The sequence below is a fragment of the Caretta caretta genome, chromosome 6, assembly GCF_965140235.1.
Source record: "Caretta caretta isolate rCarCar2 chromosome 6, rCarCar1.hap1, whole genome shotgun sequence".
NCBI classification, from domain to species: domain Eukaryota; kingdom Metazoa; phylum Chordata; order Testudines; family Cheloniidae; genus Caretta; species Caretta caretta.
Window position 1 is genome coordinate 32,189,246 of NC_134211.1, and position 25,962 is coordinate 32,215,207.

General features: G+C 43.0%; 1 protein-coding gene and 1 long non-coding RNA gene across 4 annotated transcripts in view; one reads left to right on the forward strand and one right to left on the reverse strand.

Annotated features, from left to right (window-relative positions):
- Nucleotides 1-1,907: 1,907 nt before the first annotated feature.
- Nucleotides 1,908-25,962, reverse strand: part of TRIM66 (tripartite motif containing 66) — an 82,894-nt gene continuing 58,839 nt past the window's right edge. For all 3 annotated transcript variants that reach the window (XM_048854860.2, XM_048854859.2, XM_075129396.1), the window contains 10 exons: nucleotides 23,813-24,085; nucleotides 23,372-23,597; nucleotides 15,752-15,812; nucleotides 13,234-13,408; nucleotides 12,016-12,320; nucleotides 10,243-10,375; nucleotides 8,520-8,594; nucleotides 6,214-6,366; nucleotides 5,325-5,543; nucleotides 1,908-5,006 (listed from right to left, as the gene is read on the reverse strand). In XM_048854860.2, the coding sequence (XP_048710817.2) occupies nucleotides 4,947-5,006; nucleotides 5,325-5,543; nucleotides 6,214-6,366; nucleotides 8,520-8,594; nucleotides 10,243-10,375; nucleotides 12,016-12,320; nucleotides 13,234-13,408; nucleotides 15,752-15,812; nucleotides 23,372-23,597; nucleotides 23,813-24,085 (1,680 nt within the window). In that variant the 3' untranslated portion in view covers nucleotides 1,908-4,946. The remainder of the gene's footprint in view (nucleotides 5,007-5,324; nucleotides 5,544-6,213; nucleotides 6,367-8,519; nucleotides 8,595-10,242; nucleotides 10,376-12,015; nucleotides 12,321-13,233; nucleotides 13,409-15,751; nucleotides 15,813-23,371; nucleotides 23,598-23,812; nucleotides 24,086-25,962) is intronic.
- Nucleotides 16,999-19,878, forward strand: LOC142072508 (uncharacterized). Its single transcript, XR_012668899.1, has 2 exons — nucleotides 16,999-17,076; nucleotides 19,272-19,878. It is a non-coding gene; the product is annotated as an uncharacterized LOC142072508 (long non-coding RNA).

Below are 25,962 nucleotides of genomic sequence, written 5' to 3' on the forward strand. Positions count from 1 at the left end.
CAGCATAGGGCTGCTTTGAGTCGGAATGGGAGGTGAGGACTATCGTTACTCTGAATACATTTTTATTTTGTTTAAGATACAGATTGGTGCTTTATTTATATTCCAGGAGAATGGACTAAAGTAGATTACTTAATAGGTCTTTTCCCATCTCTAATTTCTGTGATTTAGAGAGCATTTCCACAGTGCCTCATGGGTATATTATACCTATATTATTTTCCTTAGATAGGGTTTTCCATTTGCCATTCAAGTTCAGGACAGAATTGTTTAGCTTGGCCTTATGAGCCTCTCAGTCAGAAATGTCTGATGCCGGTCAGAATACAGAGAGTTACCTCTGTGCTATTAAGTACATTTAAAGAGCTTCCCTGGTATAAATTCAGGGCCATTTCGGTGGTGCTGAACAGAAGCACTAATGACAGCAGTTAGCAGCAAAGGTACATTTAGCTATAGAAGGATCACTACCACCATTGTAAGTACAGTGTACTCTATAAACAACCAAAGGAAATTTTTCAATCAGTTGACTGCTATGGGATTTGCTACATCTTAACTTTCAACCCAACTGTTCTGTTCTTTCAGTGTAGCCTCAGACTTCACAATACCTTCTACATGAAAATAAAACAATGAAAAATCCTGGATAATAGCATTACACAAAAAGCAGCGTTCTATGGCTGCAATGATTACTATGCTCCTATTTTTTAGAATGACCTAAAAGACTTCCCATACAGAATCAATAATAACCCTAGGACCTCCTTGGCTATATCAAGAAAGACTGGTAAGTCTATTACAGAAAATGAAATGGCCCAAATGCTGATATCACACCATATGTTATGGTGGAAATAAGGTGTGGTACTGAATTCAGAGGAGATTAAGGGCCTACTCCTGCTCCCATTGACTTCAGTGGTAGTAAGATCAGGCCCTAAAAGCAGGTAAAGAGAGAAATTGTTCTAATAAGTTCCTGCACAAATTCTGTACAGAAAGAAGTTAGGTTTTCTAAAGCAAACACAGCTCCATTAAAATGTGCAGCTCTGCTAAGGTGAACTTAGGTATCCAACATGGCAGGAAAGTAACTCTGTCCTCGTAAGCAGCACCCGACTTTCAACGTTAGATAGGTGAGTGTTGAAATGAGGAACCTACCAAACTCCATTAGCAGCAGGAAAAGGATCAGAAAGGAGGCTTAGGAGACGGAAGAGAGAGACCTAGGGCAGCAATGTGGACTGCTGAAAGGACAGAAATTTTTTTTAGAAAACTGAGCAAAGAACAACCTGGAAGGAACTAAGCCTTGAGCCTTCAAACCCAGGGAACTAGCATTCAGAGGTTTGATTATTATTTTTAACCCACTGTAACACAAAATGGGAAGGGTCGGGCATGTTAGAAAAAAACACTTGTTTAATTTTTTTTTAGAATCAAAATAATTTTGCTTGCAATTTTTTTTTCTAAATGCAAATCTAGCCTAGCATCCTTCTTATATTTCTATAGTGTTCTAGAATTTAAAATACCTTTTAAGATCCTCCTGTCCCTGGTCAAAGAGACCAAAGGAATGATTTTTATGTTATTACAGTAAGCGTAAAGGAATGTTCCTTACTATTATAATGTCCACATAAATGTAAACTTCTGCCAGTATTATTTGCTGAACCTCAGTGTACTTGGGTCTGTACAGTATATAGACCTGCATTATTCTGAACTAATTTTGAAAACAAAAGGCAAACTTATGAATTGTTCTAGATTCCAGCACACTTAGGAAACTTACTTTACATGTTAACATACCATATGTTTTCTTATCCATTCTGCTCTGTGCCACAACAGTTGAGTTTCCAACAAGTTGGTTGATGCTTTTTAAAATGGTGTTAGACCATCATTCTGTAATTGAAGAGAGCTGGAGCAACAATCTCAGATTAAGACATGCACACAAATACACTTCACAAGTTTTATTGTTTAGCAAAGCACATTACCTTCATAAACATGCAATCAATCTTAAATACCTGCTTTTATTAACTTTATTGTCATTCATGCTGTTCTAATCATATTAAGAGTGTCTCTTTGAAACTATAAGTTAAGGGAAGTTCAAACGGTAGATGATATCTCTTCTTCAGCAGACCTATTACTTAAATGTAATTAACCTGTTTTTAAATTGCTTAAGCATGAGGAGGATTTTTCCACTCCATATGTAACCTAGTGCTGAAGGCAAAAGGAGAAATTCTGACCCCAGTTACATTAGTATGAGCCCACTGGGATTTCTTGGATGTTTCCAGGACACAATTTGGGTCATACTTATTTTCAATAGCATGCAGTTAATACTTGGAGGGGTTTTTCCCCTTCAGATCTTCTAGACTGTGGGATTGGCTGTGAGATAGTCAGAAGAAAAAGGACCCTTTGAACAACATCACCCAACATTTGTGTTTGAGTTAAATAGATATGGCTGTTCTGATGGCAAAAAAAAGAGCTTCTTGCTTTCATATCCTCCATTCTTGGTGCCACTGTTTTTTGTTTTTTTTTTTTTTACTTTGCCTGAAGAATTTCTAGAGTAGACATAGCCTTTAGAGATGTGGTGCCCCTCTTTACCCAGGCTCAAAGGGGTAGACTGTAGAGGCAACAATTTGAAGGAAGCTGCTGTGATAGAAGATGCTGGTCTCACCACACATTATGCACTATGGTGGTGGTGACCCCTGGATCAAGGCTTAAAGATGTTTCCAAGTCACATGAGATCTAAAATGTACATTGTCATGCTGTTACGTTCAGCTTTTGGGCTGCCAGCCTCCATGACATTATGTCCAATACCCATTGTTTAAACAGTTGTTGTGTCTGTTACCCAAGTGAAAGCACTAGGACCAAAGCACTTGACCTTACACCCAGTGAACTAAAACTCATTAGAAAAGTGCTTGGATCTCAGAGCTATATCCTGCCAGCGTTCCACTCCTGGGATTTACAGTAACATCCACAACAGACCTGGGCCTAATTTAAAAAAGTAACAATGTACCTGGACTTTAACTGATTAAAAGTCAAATTTTAGAAAACTAAACAAATATTAAATCATACAACTATATGTTTACAGGAACTAAGAAACTTAAGTCAATTCTAAGCTACTCTGCCCTGGCAAGACAATGGACTTGATAAGTGTATATGTCAGTCTCTTCCATTTCTATGACCCTCTATGAACATTATACAATAGTATCACCCACTGAAACAGTAATGATGGAGGGATAGGCCTTTTGGTGGGAGGTTTAATTACCAGCTGGGAAGATACTGGAGACAGCACAGGTAAGTCTGGTCAACGCAGTCACTCATAAACCTGCAAGCCAGTGCCCTGTGCCATGGAAGTTCTAGCTAGCTCTAAGAGGATGAATTTGATGAAAAGGAGAGGCACATGAATCTTCCTTCAGCTGTTTCAGCTAGTACAAACAGGACATGCTTACAGACATATGATGCTGTAGATCAGTCCAGTCCCTTGATTCATCTCTCTCCCTTTCATTCAGCTTGTAACATGCAGTCTTTTACAGTGCATATTTTATTATGTCAAAGCAGAGAAGACACCATCTCACTACTGAGTTAATGGCAAACAATAAGTAACACAGACAACAAAATATAGCCTTGGAGTCTTGTTATTCCATACACAAAGTCTTCGTTTAGAGTGTTCTCTAAAATCACATACATGGTGACCAGACAACAGCCAGTATAAACTGTGCTGAAAATTTCTTCTTTATTTTTAGGAAACAGATTATAGCTCAATGAAATCAACTGGGTATGGGATTTGAAACAGCTCTCCTCTCCTGGGGCCAGATAATGGCCCTAACTTCCACAGCTGGGCTGGAGTGCAAGGAGGAGGAAGACACACCCCCACACCCAATGTGCTGGCCAGCATAAGGTCTGGTTCAGCTTAGTTCTCCTCTAAGGAGGCAACCTGTGACCTTTGGACTCCGGGTCACCATTCAGAACTGGCCCAGCACAATTACATGCTGCACCTTGCTCAGGGAAATTGCAAGGCTACAATCTGTCCCTAGGAATTGTTCTGCCAACGGTTTGGGCAATCTGAGAAAATGAAGAATTAGTGATAATTTCATTTCTCCTGTGAGCTCTGTGTGTACAATGGCTAATACCATTTTAAGGCATTGTTGTTAACCAGAAGTAACCAAACAGAAAATCAACGAGATACCACTTTATTTTATAGGCACTTCTATAACCATATAATTGCTTTGTCATTAATATGGCAAACTCCACTGCACATTTCAAAGGACACAACAGGATTTGGTTTTACTGCCTTTGATACTCAAGGGATCCCCGATGCAATACAAAGCATTGACTTAGATACAAGTGCAGTGACTCTTTGCAAATTGAGCATCCATTGTGCACTCAGAAATAGTTCTCACACAGCCCTGCATATTAGCACATGCTGTTTTCTGATTTCATGAGAATGTGCTGCTTCAAAAGAAACAACTAACCAGATAATTACATCCTGCAGGCCTAACTCAGTCAGAGTTCCCAGAGAAATTGCTGAATAAGACTGCAGGATTTGGTCTTTGGTGACTAGCCTCCATATTTAACATACATCATGGTCAACATTTGCATTGCAGATGCAAGAGTACATGGTTAGCTGTGCTCTATAAAATGAAGGATTGTATTAAATAGATTATGAGATTGTACAGAAGTATTATAGATTATTAACATCTACTTTTATTATTAATCATCATTATATGTCACCATAACATTAGTACTTCAGGGTAAATGCTGCAAACATACAAGCAATTAGATAGGCAGAGTACTGGGTAGATTAAAAATGCCCAAATCTCTTAATCATTCCCCAAGTCTTTGAGTAAGGCTGGTGGTCAGCAGATGATAAATGTTTTAAGTTAACAATCCGAATGTTTTCTTTGTTTTCCTCCCACACACCTTAACTCTGTCAGTTATTTTGCTAGGTGTTTGGTTCCTCACAGGAAATCCAGTAGAACGCTGGCAGGTCACACCTGAGGCAGGCTGTTAGCTGGCTGAAACATCGTTCTTTTAGTTTTTTCACTTTCCTGCATACAAAGGAAACAAACAGTGAATAGCTAGAGGGCTTAGTCTTCTAAAAAAGTCTTTACACCATTTTCTACTAGGAAGATAACCAGGTAGATTGAGAGATTTCATTCATTCAGTCACACACATTTATACCACTGACACTTTATTCCACTGAGAGCATCTTGCTATACACATTTGTAGAACTGATTGCATTTATGGGATAGAAGCTTGACAGTTGATTCCCACAAAGCATTTTCAAAACTTCACATCAACACTTGTAAACAGAATTAGCAGTGTGGCCCCTTAACAACCAAATGCCTTTGCTTTTGCATTCTTACAGCATGGCGTCGCCTCCTTTTAGGCTGAATGCACTCCTGTCCATATGATGGCCATGGGAACCCTTTGGGGGCCATTTGGCTATTCTCCCTTTCCACTTCTTCAGAATCAGAGTCTTCTTGTTGCATGAAAGGAAAATGCTTGTCTGAATAAATGTCCTTCAGCTTGCCCTCAAAGAACACTTCCAGGCATCGTCCAGCCTCTGCAACCTCTGAATCTGGCTGCAAGGGAAGAAATAATAATCCAGTATCATTGTATGCCCATAACTCGCCAAGGCTAAAATAGCAGGTCTGCCTAGCCTCCTGCCTGAAACAGGAGCGTCCTGTATTTGGAACTTGTCTCCTACATCTTCGCTAGCCTCCTCTGCTCCTCCCATAGTCTGCCAAATCCCTCTGCACTTACACCATTCATTTAATCCAGGTACTGCTATTAAGAGAAGCATTTTCTGCACCTATTAGAAAACGGATCTGCTATGGGCTACAGTAACTGAGAGCAGCATCCTCCAGTGCTTTGGAATCTGTTAGCTCTCCTCCTGCACACCTTAATTCTCCCAGTTACTTTGCTGGACGTTTGGATCCTTATAGTAAATCCAGTAGCACTCCAGCAGCTCACATCTCAGGCAGTCCATTAGCTGGCTGACACATTGGAGCTACAGGGATATAAAAACTAAAAGAACAGTCTCCAAACACATATTTCTGGCATTAACAAATCTATAGAGCTTCTCAGCGTTAAGGAGTCTCATCATCCACTCGATTAGACCAGTTTTATGCCAGTGTAACTCCAATGGAATCAATAATTACACCAGTGTAATAAAGTGGTGGATAAGACCCAAGATTTCTGTTTCACAGATTGATGGTGGTGTGTGCTGGTTTCTGCATAGCAGATACTTACATAATTGAACTTTGCACAGTTCCAGAACATGAGACGCACATCGGCTACCAGCTCCTCTGGTGCAGAATAGTGTGATTTGTCCTTCTTTTGGAGTTTTTTCCGCATGATTGACAGGTCCATGGGCTTTTTGATGATCTGGTAATAATGACGAGCCTGTGATAAAAAGAAAATGCACGGAGATTGCTGGGCATAACCTTTCTCAAAGTGGGAACCCAGTTAATTAATACTACTGCTCTGGCTATATTGCCTTCCATCTGAAGATCTCAAACATCCCTGTGAGACAAATAAGTATTATTATTTCCATTCCACAAATAAGGAAAGTGAGTTACAGAATAACAGGAGTGATTCACCCATGGTTGAGGAAAAATCTGACTCCTACACGTAAAGATAATCTTCCTCATTCCTTAGTTAACAAATATGAGGCTGGATTAAACACATATCTGCTAGCAAGCCTGATCTTCAAACCACTGCACTGTGGTAACTGTTCTTCTGTTATTTCCAGTCTCTGGAGTTCCACCCCATTATAGCATGATACTCCTGTTGTCATTTAACCCTTATGGATACAGTAACATGTATAATACTGACAAAAAACCAGCATCTCCCCCAAATCAGCCTTAACAATAATGTTCTGAGACGACGTCACCTTGCAGTTTAGAAAAGCGTCTGGCACTGGCTACTGCTGAATACAGGATACTGGGATAGATGGTCTGACACAGCATGGCCATTCTTATGTTCTTAACAAATGTATCTAAAACTAATCAGGGCCTTTTAGGGGGCACAAACTGCGGGTTAAACCATAATAGACTGGCATTCTTATACTGCCTTTAAGCCAAAGCACCATTGTCAGGGCTCAGCCTGTAGTGGCTATAAAGTGTGTCACCACAGAATTTTTCTGATGCCAACCTCAGCTTCTTTGGTGGGTGCCAGATCTCTCTCTTCCCCTCTCATTTAATCTTCCCAAGAAGCACCTTCCTTGCTGGTAATGAGTTCCACAAGTGCTTGGTGATTTGCTTTGAGTTGCAATTTTTCCCTTCTATTATATTACTATATGGGTCATTCATCCTGCTTTTCTCTAATTTTCTCCTCCAAACTGCTTCATGCTGGGGTCCAGTATCATGATATTTACTGCTGTGTTCTCCTCAAACATACCCAGTAAATACTGGAGAGACAGTATGGTGCATGGATCAACGAGCAACGACTGTCTTAAGAGACAGACACCAGAGAATGGCATCAACTCTGTCATGCATCCAGTTACTCTTACTCCAGGTCACTCTTAGGTATGTTGACAGAATTCTATTTTTATATTTTTATAATTTTGACAGATTATCAGTGTTTATTTTTAAGCATTTATTTTTATCAATTTAAATTTTTACAGTTGTGTAAATTATGGGTTTTAAGCATTTTTTCTATTTCAATCTATTCAAATTTGCACAGTTTTGGGAAATTAAGGGTTGGGGGGTCAGAGACAATAATTTAATGACAATAGACAGAGATTCAAAAAGTTAAAGCTTTATAATCGTTAAAACACAAACTGTCAACATCACATGTCAAAATATACAAAGCAAATACCCTTAATTCAAACTCTAATATATTCTCAAGCTGCATTTTTCTTACTTTGCCTACCTGTAAATTGTTGTTATTATAGATGGAAATATTTATTGTTGGTTTGTGTTTGTAAGGTGAAATTGATGTTTACCAACATTTACTGGTAAAAATTTAATCCTTCCAAACCTACTTGTATGGCAGGATGATATACTTCCACTGCACCACTGAGCTATCTTGCATTTTCTACATATCCAGTAAGTGGATTAGAGCTTGTGGGGGCCCTGAGCCAGAGCAGGTGGGGCCCCCCGCTTTCTGCCAGGCGGAGCAGGGCAAGCCCCCGTGCACCGTCCTCCCTCACAGGCAAGAGTTCCCGGTAGGCAGATGGAGCAAAACGGAGCACCGTGGCACCCATTTTTCCGGGGCCCCTGGGTACAGGCCCCATTGGCCCAGTGGCTAATCTGCCACTGCCAGTAAATCAATAGTCCTAACTTAATGTGACACCTCCCACCAACCTGGCATTTTGTAAGCATCTTACACTGAACACCCAAAAGTGCTATTAGAAAATTTGCTGGCATGTTGTATAGGTCATCAGTGTTCTGGTTTCTGATCTGGTACCTTAGTGGCACTGCACAAGAGGGAACACCTAACAGTAGGTGACGCCACTGTTTGGTTGGAATGTCAGTGATGATCCTTTGAGAAGACAAGAAGAGGTTGATTATTCTTTGGATTTTCTCCAAGTTCCCTGAGTAGGTAGCACTTACCAGTGGACTGACAGGCTCATGGAACGGAAGGCTCAGGCTACTGCAGAACAGGGCAAGCACCAACTTTTCACATTTCTGTAAAATCCAAAGTTAGAATCAATGCTGAGACTACTGGGAGTTGCTGCTGAGCCATGCACTCATAGGCGCCAACTTCTCCTGGTGCCGGTGGGTGCTCGCGCCCCCTGGCCCTGCCCTGACTCCACCCCTGCCCCAAAGTCCCTGCCCCAACTCTGCCCCCATTGGACTGCTGACCCAAATCCCCGCCCACCTCTTCCCCGCCTCCTCCCCTGAGCACACCACGTTCCTGCTCCTCCCCCCTCCCTCCCACAGCTTGTTATGCCGTGAAACAGTTGTTTCGTGGTGGCAAGTGCTGGGAGCAGAAGTGTGGAAGGCGCACTCAGGGGAAGAGGTGTAGGTGAGCTGGGGCGGGGGGGGGGAGGCAGAGCACCCACGGAGTTAGCACCTATGCATGCACTTCTGAATACTGAAGGGTATGCTTCCTAACCCTGTGTATAATCAGCCTCATTTCATAACCAAGTACTTTAATACCACACACCATGATGATGATAACACTAGTTTTCTTCTGTTTCTTTTAAGATCCATATTATTTTGGATGTTTCTTTCTAAATAAATGTTTTATTGCATTATTAGACAGACTCTTGGGAAATCACCCCCCATCCCCCCTTCTGCACTCACTCCTTCCACACTCACACTTCTTTAAGTCACTGATTAAAAGAACAGCAACAACAGTAAAAACGATTTAGCTGAGAACATTTCACTGTCAGAGGCACCTGCTGTGATCTACATGAAGGTATATGTACAGAACATGAAAATGTGGCCTCCTTTTTAGCTTTTCTTTTTGCAAGTGCACAAAGGGCTACATCTGTGAATGAAGACTAGTGCTTACACACACACACAATTGTTTTGTGTGCACAAATGGGTACACTTACTCATCTCACACGTATATTTTCAAAGGCCCTTTGAAAATTTGGCTCTGGGTGTCTGCTAGTTGACATTAATTTATTGACCCTATTTCTTTAAGCATACAGAATCTAACAAACACATCAAATAATTTGATACTACTTAGAATTTTGCAAAAGATAAACTCTTTGCTGCTTCCTATTCTGTCTAATCCCTTTTATAAATCTTCTCAATGCATCCAAACACAGCCACAATTAAAAGAAATCTTTTCTTTAGAAAGCTCGCCACCAAGGACCAATTAACAGGAGGCAATCAGCACAAATCTCTGGCAGTAGTTGGCCAAATGTTCCATATTGATATAAATGCATACATAACTGGTGAAAGATGGTTAGTAGTACAATATGAAAAAAGCATACAGTTCATGGTAACTCGAGAAACATTTCTATCATCATTCTTTTGTTTTCTCAGTTGATGCCAGGAATTTTGCTCCAGAACGGTCAGTGAGCCATTACATTTCAGCTTTGTTCGGTAACCAACCAAGGGAAATCTTTGTAGTCCATTCCTTTTCCCTACAGAAACGTCACTGTTCAACTCCAAAAGATCTAAGCCCAGATATCACTGAGATGCACAAGCTCCGTCTTGTATTTGTGACTCTTGGTTCATGCTGCAAGGTGCTGAGTAGACTGGAGTTTACTGCGCAGGCTTTCAGAATAGAGTTATATTTCAAGGGGGATTTAACAGCTGAGGAGACTGGCAATGGGGAATTCTGTGTCTATATTTATTGGTATATATTTGTACCCACCTTCTGGTCAAGGTCATCAAGGCCATGCAGTGCTCTCTCCCCTTTGTTACAACGGCGGTAGCGTGTGTTTTCGCAGTCGTACTCCACCTCGGGCTTTGACAGGTTACGGCAGAGTGTACACACCCATTCTCCCCTGCAGCACAAGACAGCAAAACTTAATGTCTCTGAATTGAAAGGACAACTGATCCCTAATGGAAAGCTTTGGGAAACACGGTATTTAGAAAAAAGGAAAGGAGTACTTGTGGCACCTTAGAGACTAACAAATTTATTTGAGCATAAGCTTTTGTGAGCTACAGCAGTGAGCTCTGGAGCCACATGCGGCTCTTCAGAGGTTAATATGTGGCTCCTTGTATAGGCACCGACTCTGGGGCTGGAGCTACAGGCGTCAACTTTCCAATGTGCCAGGAGGGTGCTCACTGCTCAACCCCTGGCTCTGCCACAGACCCTGCCCCCCCTCCATCCCTTCCCATCCCCTCCCCTGAGTTTGCCATGCCCTCACTCCCCTCCCCCCCGAGCCTCCTGCATGCCACGAAACAGCTGATCGGGAGATGGGGGAGGGAGAGGGAGAGGGAGAAGCTGATTGGTGGGGCTGCCGGTGGGTGAGAGGTGTTGGGAGCAGGGGGGGAACCGATGGGGGGCTGCTGATGAATTACTGTGGCTCTTTGGCAATGTACATTGGTAAATTCTGGCTCCTTCTCAGGCTCAGGTTGGCCACCCCTGCTTTAGCAGGAGCCCACTGCTTTCAGTGGAACTCAGACAGATGCAACTTTTGCAGAATGCAGGCCTAAATATCTACCATTAAGAAAAGTTACAATGGCAGGCAAACAACATTGCCTCCCTCCTGCCCCTGAAAATGAACTAGCTACATTTAGGGACCAAATGTCTTCAACAGGGATGAATCTGAAGCTGGCCCAGCACGTTTATGTTATAGGGAAAGTTTGCTTTATATAATGTTTTACTTTATACAATGGTTTAACAATTTAGCTATTTCTAGCAACAACAACAAAATGAAATCTTGCTGGCTTGTGAGGAGAAACGATTGTCAATACCCCTCAAACTAATACCCCACCTTTCAAGGGATTTCCGTCATTTTAGAGGCAAATTTATCTGAACTCCACACAAATGTGGTGTCCTTTGACTCTTCCTTTTGTAAATGACTTACAGCTGAAATTCAGAATCATGGAACTGTGGTTTATAGCTGTTGGCAGGTTGAGAGATATGAGAAGGACCCAGGGGCTAGTGCAGAAGCACTGGTTCTCTGTACAAAAGCCCCAGCCTTCCACAAATATCTTAATAGTCATAGGTCTGAAGTTGAGGTCATCCACATACTGTATTTAGAAGGCCTTGCTGACTGCCTGCCTGCCTGCGTGTGACGATCTCCCCCTAATGAAACTAGGAGGAAACTCTACAAAATGAAACTCACTGATTTTCCTGGTCTCTGTACTGTTTTTTACCCCAATAGGGGATAATCTGAATTTTACCACAGATTTTATACAAAATCTAAGGATTTAGTTGTCACACTTCAGTCATGTTTATAAAATTTAAGTCTGTCTCTCCATTATAGTGCTGGCTGACTGCTGGAGGAGATCATAGATATGGTTAATAATTCATCTGACTCCTGGTATGAGAGAGTGGGAAAATTTTTCTGCCTTTTGTAAAATGAACAAAAAAGGCAACACAGAGAGAGAACGTAAAAGAGCCCTTGTAACACTGACATATACGCCCCTCAGGCAGACTCAGAGGCAGAAAAAGGAGAGTGTTATATGTACTCACACTGGGAAGCTGAGCAGAGCTGGAACATGGCATGAGAGATGGAACACTTTGGGGCAGTGATCACAACACAACAGTTCTCCTCCATTCAGACAAACGGCACAGAAATCCTCATTCTCAATCGGATTGGCTTCCTGAGCGAGCAGAGATTTTTTCATGCTGGGAATGCCATTCCCATTGCTAAGCTTGTGATCAACAGGAGGGATATCTACAAAAGCAGATGGTGCCGGTCCTGCTGGGCGGCTGATGGGGAACTTCCTATCTTCATATGTGGGAATCGGTCCTTCAGGCAGACTATCTTGATTGACCTTGGGAGAAAGAAATCCAAAATAACAGAATCATCTTTTTCACAACTGATGCCCTAACTCCTATCTGAAATGGACTCTGCTGGATACAGCACTGGACTGGGACTCTGGTCTCTGCTACTGGCCTGCTAGGTGACCATGGTCAAGTCACTTCCCTTCCTGGCCTCAATGTCCCTATCTGTAAAACAGGGATAATGATACTGACCTCCATCATGAAGTGCCTGGAAAACTAAAGATGAAACGTACTATGTAAGAACCGGATATTATTAATTATTATTATTATTAAAAGTCTGTCACAGGAACCAGTTCCAGCTTAGATGTCAAGTCTATATTGTTTTTCGTGACAACTAAATTCCATGCAGCATCCCTGGTGAATGCAAGTTTTAAAGGAAATGCACTTGTGTGTGTCAAAAAGGGACTAGTTCTGTTGCTCTCATCTACGTCAACGCCAAACCTCCACTGATTTCAATGGGAACTAGTTCAGGCCCAAAGCTATGTTGAGGAAGCAGAGGGTTCCTTTTAAAATACTATTAAATTGAACTTCAGTTCTAAAGCATAGGTCTGACAGGTCTTCGATTTGTTTTTAAGTGGTTCACCCTGTATGATGGATGGATCAAAGGGGCCAGTTACAACACCAATATACAACCACTGCTTTGTTGTCAAAGCCTGTCTGAAGTATTCTTGAAAGGGAAGTAACGGTGTGGCGGGAGATACTTTAAGAATACAGCTAACAAGTGCTGCAATAGTTATTAATCTTAGGGTTTTATACTGCTGCCCATCACCAAAGTGTCAAGAGTACCTTAGAACAGTAAAATCCATCAGCAGAGCAGTTCAGAGTATCACAAGAAGCCTAGCAAAGTCAGTGTGAGAAGAGAGAGAAAGCAAGCAAACAAACAACAATGCAAACCCAACTCACTTTTATAGCCATACTTGAAGACTGGGTACCACATTCAATTATCAGAAGGAAAGTCTCATCTTGGTCATCCTTCTGGGGCTGCAGTTTGAACACTGGAAGCTCCCCAGATTCTGATGCACATATTTTCAGGCGTTCCAATCGCACATAGGGGATCTTCAGCTCTTTAGTATAAGCTCTGAAATTATGATAAAATTCACTAGTATTGTACAAAGTCCTCTTCTCCTAATTTCAACATCTTTTCCATGTTACTCTTTGTTTGTTTGTTTTTTAAGGCAAAGCGTTAAAGCACATGCTCTAAAGGTGAAGTCAGTGGAATTTAAGCACACGCTGACATGCTTTGCTAAATAGGAACAGGACTCCTCACCTTTTTGAATTTCATCATGTGCTTAGCTACTTTGCTGAATTGGGGCCTAAATCTCTACCTATGATGTCTGCCCTCCTGCCTTTGTGCTTCAACTGCCCAAAGCCAGTTAGGGCTGACACTCTTCAGAGTTTCAGAGGAACAGCCGTGTTAGTCTGTATTCGCAAAAAGAAAAGGAGTACTTGTGGCACCTTAGAGACTAACCAATTTATTTGAGCATGAGCTTTCGTGAGCTACAGCTCACTTCATCAGATGTTTACCGTGGAAACTGCAGCAGACTTTATATACACACAGAGAATATGAAACAATACCTCCTCCCACCCCACTGTCCTGCTGGTAATAGCTTATCTAAAATGATCAACAGGTGGGCCATTTCCAGCACAAATCCAGGTTTTCTCACCCTCCACCCCCCCACACAAATTCACTCTCCTGCATTTAGCCGTATGGAGTGGAAATCTATCAACTGCATGAAGAAACTTGTACAGATACAGACAGACATCATCTTCCTTTATTAATTTAGGCTTAAATAGAGACTGGGAGTGGCTAAGTCATTATGCAAGGTAGCCTGTTTCCTCTTGTTTTTTCCTACCCCCCCCCCCCCCCAGATGTTCTGGTTTAACTTGGATTTAAACTTGGAGAGTGGTCAGTTTAGATGAGCTACCACCAGCAGGAGAGTGAGTTTGTGTGTGTATGGGGGTGGGGGGGATGTGAGAAAACCTTGATCTATGCAGGAAATAGCCCGACTTGATTATGTAAAGAGTTGTCACTTTGGATGGGCTAGCACCAGCAGGAGAGTGAATTTGTGTGGGGGGGTGGAGGGTGAGAAAACCTGGATTTGTGCTGGAAATGGCCCACCTGTTGATCATTTTAGATAAGCTATTACCAGCAGGACAGTGGGGTGGGAGGAGGTATTGTTTCATATTCTCTGTGTGTATATAAAGTCTGCTGCAGTTTCCACGGTAAACATCTGATGAAGTGAGCTGTAGCTCACGAAAGCTCATGCTCAAATAAATTGGTTAGTCTCTAAGGTGCCACAAGTACTCCTTTTCTTTTTACTCTTCAGAGTGCGACTGGCTTCAAGAAAGATCGCACTAGCCACGTCATTTCAAAATGAAAATATTCGGAAAACAATTTTTGGAAGCAAAATTATGCAAAAATGGCAAGATAATTTAGAATCATGCACTCCTTGTTCTGTTGTGTCTTTCTGGACTATACAGTATTTTTCATATATAATTTGGATTATGTGGCATTTCAGTAGTTAATGGTGCAGTCTATAAATATTGACATGTTCTGTATGCTCATAAAGCGTGTCACTGAAGATGTACAAATCCAACATTGCTTTGAAAATGTAGTTTTCAAGTTTATGAAAATGCTTTTTAAAATGGAAATCTGTCTGCCCTGAGCTGGGTTGATACCTCCAAATAATTTATACAGGTGAACAAAGTGCTATAAAATGGTAAGGACCCTTAGCTGTAAAATGTGTATGCGTATTTTTTATAAGAAACCGGAGCAGAATAATGTCGTATTTAAGGAGAATTAACTGATACTTGATTATAAATGAGACGGCTAAAATAAAAAAGAGCTTCGAGAAGGGTCTGGAAGCGTCTTTGTTTTTCTGTCAAGGTGATAACCTGCCTTCACTTGCAAGTGATCTTATTTAATCACCCACCCCTCCCTGACCCCATAAGCTGCTAGATCCCTACTACACACACTGCTAGTATTGCTGTGTTAAGTGTACATTCCACTGAAATTAGGAACACAAGAGGTGTTGTTTTGTTCATCAGTGATATGCAGGCCCAGATTCTCACCCATACCAGAGCTCTGTGCAACATAGCTGCAGAGGTGGAGAGGGTGGTGTGTGCAGTTGGAGCCACCTTTATGCTCCCCCAAGTCCCAGTATGGCTGGGGCCCATTTCACACCCCTTAAAGATACCAATGCAATTTCAAAAAGCCCTTGCAGATGCCTTCAAGCAACTGGAATATATGGCATTAGTCATGGTTGCTACTTTGTGTCTTCTGGAATTATTAGTTACAAGGCAACCTGTTTTCCTTTTAAAACAACCTGCCAATAACACTAAGCTGGATACACTCTGACTATTTTACTATGTGCATCAAATTTCATGGCCAGTACTTCTATGCAGAAAGTGATTCTTTTACCTGATGTTCTGATTACTTTTTACATCCATCTCAATATGTTCCTTTTCATAATTAATGGATTCTGGAACAGAAAAAGAAAATTAAGAAAATATCTATAATATCAGAGTCAGATTAGGGTAGAGAGGCACTTTAATATTCATGTAATGTGATGTGATATATTTGCAATCTGGAATAATTTCATATCTATCTAAGGTAATTACATGCCCGCCATCACTCACAGTACCTGAGCCCCTCACAAAACCTTACTGTCTTTGTCCTCGCAACACCTCTGTGTGGTGGAGAAACACTATTATCCCCATTTACAGATAGGGAACTGAGGCACTGAGTTAGGCACCTAAATACCTTTGAGGATCTGGGCCTAAATGACTTGCTCAAGATTGCACAGGATATTTGTGGTGGAGCAGGAATTGAATATGAATCTCCCACAGCCCATCCTTCCTCACACAGACAAGCACCATTTTTCTCCTCCCCATGTGGCACTGTGCATGTGTAATCCCCATTATAAAATGTAACTACACAGGATTAATTTGGGACGGGGGCTCTATTCTACCGTTATTTACTGAAATAGGAACAGGATTGGGTCCATTATGAACCCTATCATTTTCCTCCTTAAATAGGACAATGTTAAAGAGAAAATAATCGGAATGCCACAGTTTTAAGCAGTCAACACAGAAGTGCAAGGTAAATGTTGCAGGAGCACTGCACTTGGATCAGATTGTGAGATGCCCTTGTATGGCCACGAAGGGGTGAGTATGACTGAACGTACCCGTGTCCATACCCTACATGCTGTTGTAATCATCTTTGTCCAAACTATGCTTTGTGAGGTATCATCTGAAAACTCAATTTGCTGATCAATAATGCCATGGCAAAAATATATGTTAGCAGCATGATATGTGAAGTGATGACCAAGCTGAAATCATGACTAAAAGTATGTTTTCCAGAGAAATCTGGGGCGTGATCAAACCAGTTCCTCAGAGACAAAGGGCAAGGTGACACCTCAGCAAGGCTGATGGACCATTACCTGCTCAGTGGCCATTCTTTGGCAGGAAAGGGGGCAAGGGCAAAAATCTACATCTTAGCAAAGAAACAGCATGGAGTTCCCTTCCACACAGACTGCCTGTCGCACTGCTCCCAGCAGGAAATGCTTCTCAAAGGGAGGACAGGACTACAAAAAGAAGAGACAGACCCCAAGACAACCCTCCTCTCTCTCTCTCTCTCTCTGTCCTTTGATTCACTGCACCAGCAGAAACAAAGGAAGCACCATTGAACTGGGGAAGGGGTCCTGGCCTATGAAGTGTGGTCAGTACGACTGTTGAGAGCATGTGGTGAGAAAAACTTTGCTTTGAATTTAACATAGTTTGTTAAGTTACGTGCCAGTTGCATTTTATCTTTATTGTTCTTGTAATCCTTTCTGACTTTCATACCTCATTACTTGTACTCAAAATCTATTTCTTTGTAGTTGTTAAGCTTATTTTATTGTTTCATCTAATCAAGTGTGTTTAAATTGAAGTGCCTGGAAACTCAACTTGGGATAATCGGGTGTGTGCATGTTATTTATATTAAAGAAATATGGACTTTATATGAATTTGTATGGTCTAGGAGAGAGCTGGGCAATACAAGACATACATTTCTGGGGGGAAATCTAAGATTGGGAGTGTATTGGGGCCACCCTGCAGTATAACCGAGGCTGGCAAGAGCCAAGGTTTGGCTGTCTGCAGTGCACACGCAGACATAGCTGGGAGTGACTTGCATGCTGCTGGAGGCATTTTATGAATAATCCAGACTGGAGGCTACAGCAGCAAAGCAGTATAAAGGGCACCCCAGGTTAGGGGGCAGGGGTGACACAACTGCTCATTATCTGGATTGTATCCTGGGTATGTCACAGTAAGCACGGAGCCTCCCATATCATGCAGCTGCAAAAGATCCTCCACAACAGCAATCGCTACATTCCAGGAAGTGCAGGGGCTGCTCGCTTCTGCTCGTTCCTGATGAGCAGGACAGAATAAAAGGGGGCAGGGAGGAGGCATGCTCAAGGCTCTGATCTTTACACCAGCCCGCAGACTGGGGCCAGAGCTCCAAGGGCAGCAATGGCACTTAGGCCAAGTCTACAGTACGTGGTTATTTTGGAATTAGCCAAATTAATTTGAAATAAAACTGATTCTGTTCACACGACCAAACCGTTTTTTTCGATTTAAAGGGCTCTTTAATCCGATTTCTGTACTCCACCTCGGCAAGTGGAGTAGCGCTAAAATTGAGATCACAGTTCCGGGTTACAGGTACTTTGGATGCAATTCGACGTTATTGGCCTCCGGGAGCTATCCCAGAATGCTCCCTTGTGACCGCTCTGTACAACACTCTCAACTCTGATGCACTCGCCAGGTAGGCAGTAAAAGACCCGGGAACTTTTGAATTTCATTTCATGTTTGGTCACCATCAGCACAGTCCACCATCACAGGTGACCGTGCAGAGTCCACCATCACAAGAGACCACGCAGTCCTGGATTCGCAGATGAGCTCCAGCATGGTCCAAACGGGAGGTAGTGGATCTCATCGCATGCTGGGGAGACGAATCTGTTATGGAGAACTATGTTCCAAAAAAAGAAACGCAAATACATACACTAAAGTCTCCAGAGCCATGACAGAAAGAGGCTACTCCAGGGACACAGAGCAGTGTCGTACAAAAATCAAGGAGCTCAGGCAAACATACCAAAAAGCCAGGGAGGTGAATGGGTGCTCTGGGTCACAGCCCCATATATGCCGCTTCTACCATGAGCTGCATGCAATTATGGGGGGTGATGCCACCACTATCCCACCACCTGCAAGGGGGCAGTTGCACCGAGTGAGGAGGATGAGTTGTTGGAGGCTGAAGAGGAGGAGGAGGGCAGTGCACAGGGGGCAAGTGGGGAATCCATTTTCCCCCCTAGCCAGGAACTATTCTTAACGCTGGACCCAATAGCCTCCCCCCACTCCCAATGTGGGCTCCCGGACCATGACCCTGGAGAAGGCACTTTTGGTGAGTGAGAGCCTGATCGGAGCCACGCGGTGTGGGGGGGAAACCCAGCCACGCTGGGCTGTTCGCGTTTAGTTTAAAGGGCTCATCCCTGCTCAGAGCCTCATTGGAGCCACACTGTGGGGGGGGGGGGGGGTTGTTGTGTGAAGCGATCATCCCAGAGAGTCTGCAGGCCCTCCTTTTATATGACAAACCCACGAGGCATTGCTTGCTATGGGAAAGGGGGCCTGGCAGTTTGAAAGCACTGAAATGAATGCAGAAGAAGCAGAACCCCGCGTACCCCTAGGGCTTACCATGGCTGCCTGTAAGCTGAATTCTGTTGCCAAGCCACGTGTGATGGCTTACTCACACCAAAGTGGCAGGCACTTCAGTATAAGAGGCAAAATGCAACCTTGTACAGAAAGAACATGTGCTGTGTACTATGAATTGCCTGTTTCATTGAGAAAGTGTCCCCTTTGTTCTCTAAAATGCATCTTTTAAAATACTACCCTCCCTTTTTCTCCTCCAACAGATGCAAATGTTTCAGCGCGGCCCCTATCTACTCCGTCCCAGAGGCTGGTCCAGATTAGAAGGGGGAAAAAAGGAACTCGGGACGACATGTTCGCCGAGCTCATGCAGTCCTCCCGCATTGAGAGGGACCTGCTGAATGCATGGAGGCAAACAATTGCGGAGACCCGTAAAGCGTTAAATGAACACAGAGAGGTGGGATGCACGCGATGAGAGCAGGCAGGATGCTATGGTCAAACTCATGGGGGAGCAAACTGACATGCTCCGCTGTATGGTGGATCTAATGCGGGAAAGGCAGCAAGACCACATACTGCCACTGCAGCCCCTGTATAACTGCCCTCCCTCCTCCCCAAGTTCCATAGCCTCCTCACCCAGATGCCCAAGAACATGGAGGTGGGGGTGTGTGGAGGCTTCGGGGACTCACACACTCAACCCCAGAGGACTGCACAAGCAACAGAAAGCTGGCATATCCGAAATTTTGATTTGGTTTCTGGACTTGTCCTTCCCTCCTCCTCCACACCCCTCCCCCAATACCTCTCCCCCGCAGGTCTACCTTCTGATTTCTCTCAATGTGTTGTGCAACAAATAATAAAGAAAGGTTTATAAAACAACTGTGACTTTATTTCCTTTCATATATATAGGGGGCGGGTAACTTCAAGAGAAACAAACACAACTGTCACACTGTACCCTGGCCAGTCATGAAACTGGCTTTCAAAGCTTCTCTGATGCACAGCGCACCCTACTGCGCTCTTCTGTTGTCTGGCTGTGCGAAACTGGCAACCTCCTACCCCACCATAAATGTCTCCCCCTTACGCTCACAGATATTATGGAGCACACCACAAGCAACAATTACAATTGGAATACTGGTTGTGCTGAGATCTAACCGAGTCAGTAAACTGCACCAGCGTGCTTTCAAACATCCAAAAGCACATTCTACCACCATTCTGCACTTGCTCAGCCTATAGTTGAACTGCTCCTTATTACTGTCCATGGTGCCTGTGTACGGCTTCATGAACCATGGAATTAAGGGGTAGGCTGGGTCCCCGGCATTTCAACATCCCCAACAGTAATTTTCTGGTCTCAGAAGTAGGTCCCTTCCTGCAGCTTTTGAAACAGACCAAAGTTCCTGAAGATGCGAGCGTCATGCACCTTTCCTGGCCATCCCACGTTGATGTTGGTGAAATGTCCCTTGTGATCCACCAGTGCTTGCAGCACCATGGAAAAGTACACCTTGCGGTTTACGTACTGGCCGCCCCAGTGTGCCAAGGCCAAGATAGGGATATGTGTTCCGTCTATCACCCCGCCACAGTTAGGGAACCCCAGTGCATTAAAGCCATCCACAGAGGTCTGCACATTTCCCAAAGTCACTACCCTGGATAGCAGCTGGTCAATGATTGCGCTGGCTAGTTGCAGCACAGCAGCTCTCACAGTTGATTTGCCCACTCCAAACTGATTCCCGACTGACCGGTAACTTTGGGCGTTGCAAGCTTCCACAGGGCTATGGCCACTCGCTTCTCAACTGTGAGGGCTGCTCTCATTTTGGTGTCTTTGAGCTTCAGGGCAGGGGACAGCAAGTCACAAAATTCCATGAAAGTGGCCCTACACATACAAAAGTTTTGCAGCCACTGCGAATCATCCCATACCTGCAACACTATGCAGTCCCACCAGTCTGTGCTTGTTTCCCGGGCCCAGAATCAGCGTTCCATGGCATGAACCTGGCCCAACGCCACCATGATCTCCCAATCGCCACATGCTGTGCTTCTAGGAACGTCTGTGTCCATGTCGTCATCACTATCTTAATCACGCTGTCGTTGCTTCCTTGCCCGGTTTTGCAGGTACTGCACATACTGCTGGATAACGCGCGAGGTATTTACAATGGTCAAAACTGCAGCAGAGATCTGAGCGGGCTCCATGCTTGCCGTGCTATGACGCCTGCATCGGTAATCCTGGAAAAAGGGCGTGAAACGTAGGAGAGCAGCGTGGCAGCGGAAGAAGTGCTGTTCGGTTCACGATAGCCGAAAAAAGGCGGGAAATGGTTGTCTTTTGTAGCTTTCATGGAGGCGGGAGCCCAGGACAGACAACATGGAGAAACTCGGACGTGTGGCAAGAGCGGGAGAGCAGAGTTGGCGGCGGAAGCTGTGCTGTTCAGTTCACGATGGCCGAGAAGAGTTGGCAGTGGAAGCGGTCGATGAGGAAGAGAAAGAGTAGATACTTATAGAGATTACATAGAAAGAGGAGAGGAAATGCGAGATGGATTCATAGTACCAGGAGAGAAGTGGTGCACCATACTGCACTGTCTGCTGAAAGCAGTATGGCGCCTGCACGCCAAAAAGGTGCAAAACGATTATCTGCCGTAGTTTTCACAGCGGGAGGAGCAACGGACGACACACACCCAGAAACACTCGCAAGAATGTTTTTGCCCCATCATGCACTGGGAGCTTAACCCAGAATTCCAATGGGCAGCGGGGACTGCGAGAACTGTGGGATAGCTACCCCCAGTGCACTGCTCCGACATTCGATGCTAGCCTCGGTACTGTGGACGCACTCCGCCAAATTCACGCGCTTTAGTGGCAACGCACAAGACCGAATGTATAAAATCGCTTCCGAAAATTCGAATAGAATAATTTTGAAATAATTTTGTACGGTAGATGTACCCTCAGATTGTAGCTGCCTGACAAACAGTCTCTCCAGTGCTCCTTCTGGAGTGCTGCAGATCCTCACTACCCTTACAGAGTGTTGTGACATAACTGCCAGCACCTGGCTCAATACATGTAAGACTAATGAGTTCTCTCATTTCACTGTGGTGGAGCCCTCTGTGTATCAATTATAAGCTTCTGAGTACAACTACACTGCTCAGATAGTTAATATTAATTTAGCCATTATAGAGAAAAGCAGCCAAATGTTGGTATAAGTCACAGAATAATAGCTTGATCCTGCAATCCTCAGGACTTTAAAGTTTGCAGCATTGAGCCCTTACAATGTTGGCACTTTGCCTGTGAAAGCAGTTAGGCAAAATCTCATTCTCCATTAAGAATAGAGACGTAGTCCTTGGCTGAAAGGAATGTTCTGCAGTACAATAAGCCAAGAAAAAAAACCCACACTGTGCAATATATATTAACTTAACCAATATTTGCTGTGCTACCTAAGTGTAGCACTTTGTGGTAGTCACCTTACATTTCAGAAATAATTTTTTAAAAACGGAGAATGTGGACGATTCAAATCAGTTCTTCACTAGTGATCCCTTCAAGTCTCATTAACAGGAGATCTTCTAAGAGAACTAATCCTCTGAGCACACCACTTGCAAGCTTTCAGCCCTTTCTGATTCAGTGATGTCCTAGCTAGCAATTTGAGAGATGATATTTCCATGTTTTCCCTCTACAAATGAGCCTAAAAATTCCTTTCCACTGTGTTAGGTACTTGATAATGTTTTAAACAATGCTGGAGTAGTATGCAATACAATAAGATGAATTACATTTAGTTAAGTACAGAAATTACCACACTGTACTGCAAGGCCTGGAAGTATGGCAGTGTTGAGCTGCATGAGATTTTGTCATGAGTTGGGTTAAAATCCTTGTTGAGGTTGATACGTGTGAACTCATGCTTCAATTAACATAACTGGAAACATAAGCCCCACCTATGACATAAGTATGTGTGAACCTGTCCAGGAGCTTTGGGGCTGAGTCTTGTTTTTGGGCAGGGGTACGTGGGAGTAAGAGAGAACATATACAGAGGTTGGGGTCACAGACAAGACTGAGGCAGAGGAAAAGAGAGGCAAGAAAAAAAAAAACAAGCAGAATCCTGTGACCCTGGAAAAAGCGAGAGAGAGAGCTTTTTGGGTCGAGTATTGGCTAAAGGGGCTTGGGGGGCTGGTAAGCTAAGAAATTGCTCTATTCTGTTCTTGGCTCCTGCATTCAGAGAAACAGGACTTTGTACATTCCTCGTAAATAAACAAGATTGCATTAAATAATACCTGTCTACTACCAATTTCTACTCCCAACTGGAACACCCACTGAGCCCCAAACTTTGACTAGCCACTCGGAATAAAAACGGGCAACAGCAGTTTAAAAAACAAAAACAAAAAACAGACAAAGAAAAACCTGGTACCTTCTTCATTTCTAAGTTGTTTTACACTGGTCAACTGCAGGCAGGCAGCACTGCTGATGGGTGCAGAAGGAGAGGCACACTGTTGCGATTTCTTGACTGAAAGATTAATAGGCTCTTCTAGCATTTTTTGCATAGGAAGAGCTAATTCATTAATGGTGTTCGGTCCAGCAGTGGCTGAGTCATTTCCAAGAGGGTCATTCATGGTACTAAAATCTTCATTTTCCAGCTTGAGAGGAAAAAAGAGTAATTCAAAATTTACTGTTTACTTTTTTAAATTTCCACTCCAAGAAAATAACTCTAACAAGTCTTCAAATATCATTAGAGAAGCAGGATTTCTTTTTTCAAACAACCTTCAACCTACTGATTATTACAACAACAAGCATGATGAATTAAAGTGCATTCCTTAGCTATAAGGTAGCCAGATGTGTTAGCAATTCTTACCTTGCACTTAGTGTTCCCCAGGAGCACATCACCTGTTGCTAGGTTATCAGTAGTCCAAGGGTTCAGGTCATTTGTAGCTCTGTCTAATGCCAAGCTGTAGCTAGGCACAGATTCTGGCTGCACATCAGAGGCATGAAGCATGTTCTGGGATTGGTTGAGCGGTATAGTAGATACACCTTGCATCTGTGGATCAACTGACCTAGATAACCTTGTAGAAGACTGTTCCATTTCTAAAGGGTTTGAAAAGCCCACAATGTTCAGTGAAGCCGAACGCTGAAAAACAAATATGTTAATCAGCTTTTAAAACGGTAAAATGCTGCTGTTATTTCTAGAGAGCATGAGATGCTGCAACTCATAATGCCTAATGAAGCAGCCATGTCACAAGGGCTTTGAAAGTATCTATGTCATTTACCAAAAGGCTTTATAATTTCCATGATTAAAGCCAAAATCTGGAAAAGTAGATTCCTGAGACTCTTCCCTGCAAGCTACCAGACTCTCTCTCTTTTATCACTATAATGGGTCCTGATTTCTTACTCCTTATAATGAATGAGAAATCTAAGCACATGGAATATTGGACCAAATCTCTGATGTAATTCTGGTGATTTCAATGAAATTATACTAAAGACTATTTTCAGAGGAACAGCCGTGTTAGTCTGTATTCGCAAAAAGAAAAGGAGTACTTGTGGCACCTTAGAGACTAACCAATTTATTTGAGCATGAGCTTTCGTGAGCCACAGCTCACTTCATCAGATGTGTACCGTGGAAACTACGGTACACATCTGATGAAGTGAGCTGTGGCTCACGAAAGCTCATGCTCAAATAAATTGGTTAGTCTCTAAGGTGCCACAAGTACTCCTTTTCTTTTTACTAAAGACTATGTAAGAAATGGACCTAATATAAGTGAGTGCAACTTTAATGACTTCAGTGATACGGAGCACATTACACCAAAGGATTAGTTTGGCCAATTGAGCTTAAAGCACCTGCTCTTTATAACATCAAACTGTAAATGGGAAAAATACACGTTACAAATATCAGAGACTGTTGAAGAAAGGATGCACCTGTCTAGTTATCAAAGAAAGGGGAGAAAAACTACCCATCCAAGCAAGGTCTCTGCAAGAATAATTTTAATGAAATGTATCTGCTAGCGTTTCGTGCTTTCTTGGGGCATTTCACTGTCAAACACAGAAATAAGGATATGCAAACCAAAGCAAATCCACTCATCTGTGTGACTTCTTTAAGCTGTTTTACAGCACTGTATGTGTGACATGATTGAAATCCTGACTCTTCTATAGTCCCTATCAAACGAATGTAAGTAGTCTTAAGAAGTAAGCAGATCTGCATTCTTTGAAGATGCTACCACATTTAGTTTCTCACAGTTCAGTGATATTCATTATGCCGGAGAATTCACTGAATAAATCCTTTTAATTTAACTGCAATATCGTAAGTTTTACTTGTTATACAGAATGACAAAGACAGCCATTTGTTTTTTATATTTATTAACTATTATTAGTCCATTCTGAATTCTGATAACTTGTTCCAGTCAACAGGGCAATAATGAAGTAGCATTAAAAGACAGTTGTCCAGATTCCGCTCTCTGTACAATATTTGTATAAATTCTAGTATGGCACAGTACTGGGAATCAACAGCTGAGCAAGCACTCTGGTCACTTAAACACCAATTAAGTCTCCTTCAGGTGGACCTGCTGGGGCCTAATTAGTGGCTTAGAATGGGCTGGGGGAAGGACTAATGAGCAAATTGGTCCACTAACACAGGAGGTATAAGGCAGCAGAGGAAGGACATGCAGGGGAGAAAGATGCAGGCTAGCAGAGGTAGAAAGGATCTCTGGTAGAGATCCCTTCCCTCTCTCCTTTAGCAGAGATGGTGTATGGATAGTTAAGGTGGTGGGAATGTAAGGCAAATGTAAACAAATGTGCTGGGATATTTAACAACTGAAGGTCTCCAAGCCTGTGTATACTAAGCAAAAGACAGGAGTGGGATGGGTCACATCTGGCTAACTCCAATAAAGTCGGAAGAGGTATTTGAAAGTCTTACAATGCAGCCCAGGTACATGCTGAGAACAGAATCCAGCCCTATGACTTATTTTCACCTGCGCACGCAGTTTAATTTTCTTTTAACCACCCTGGACCTGA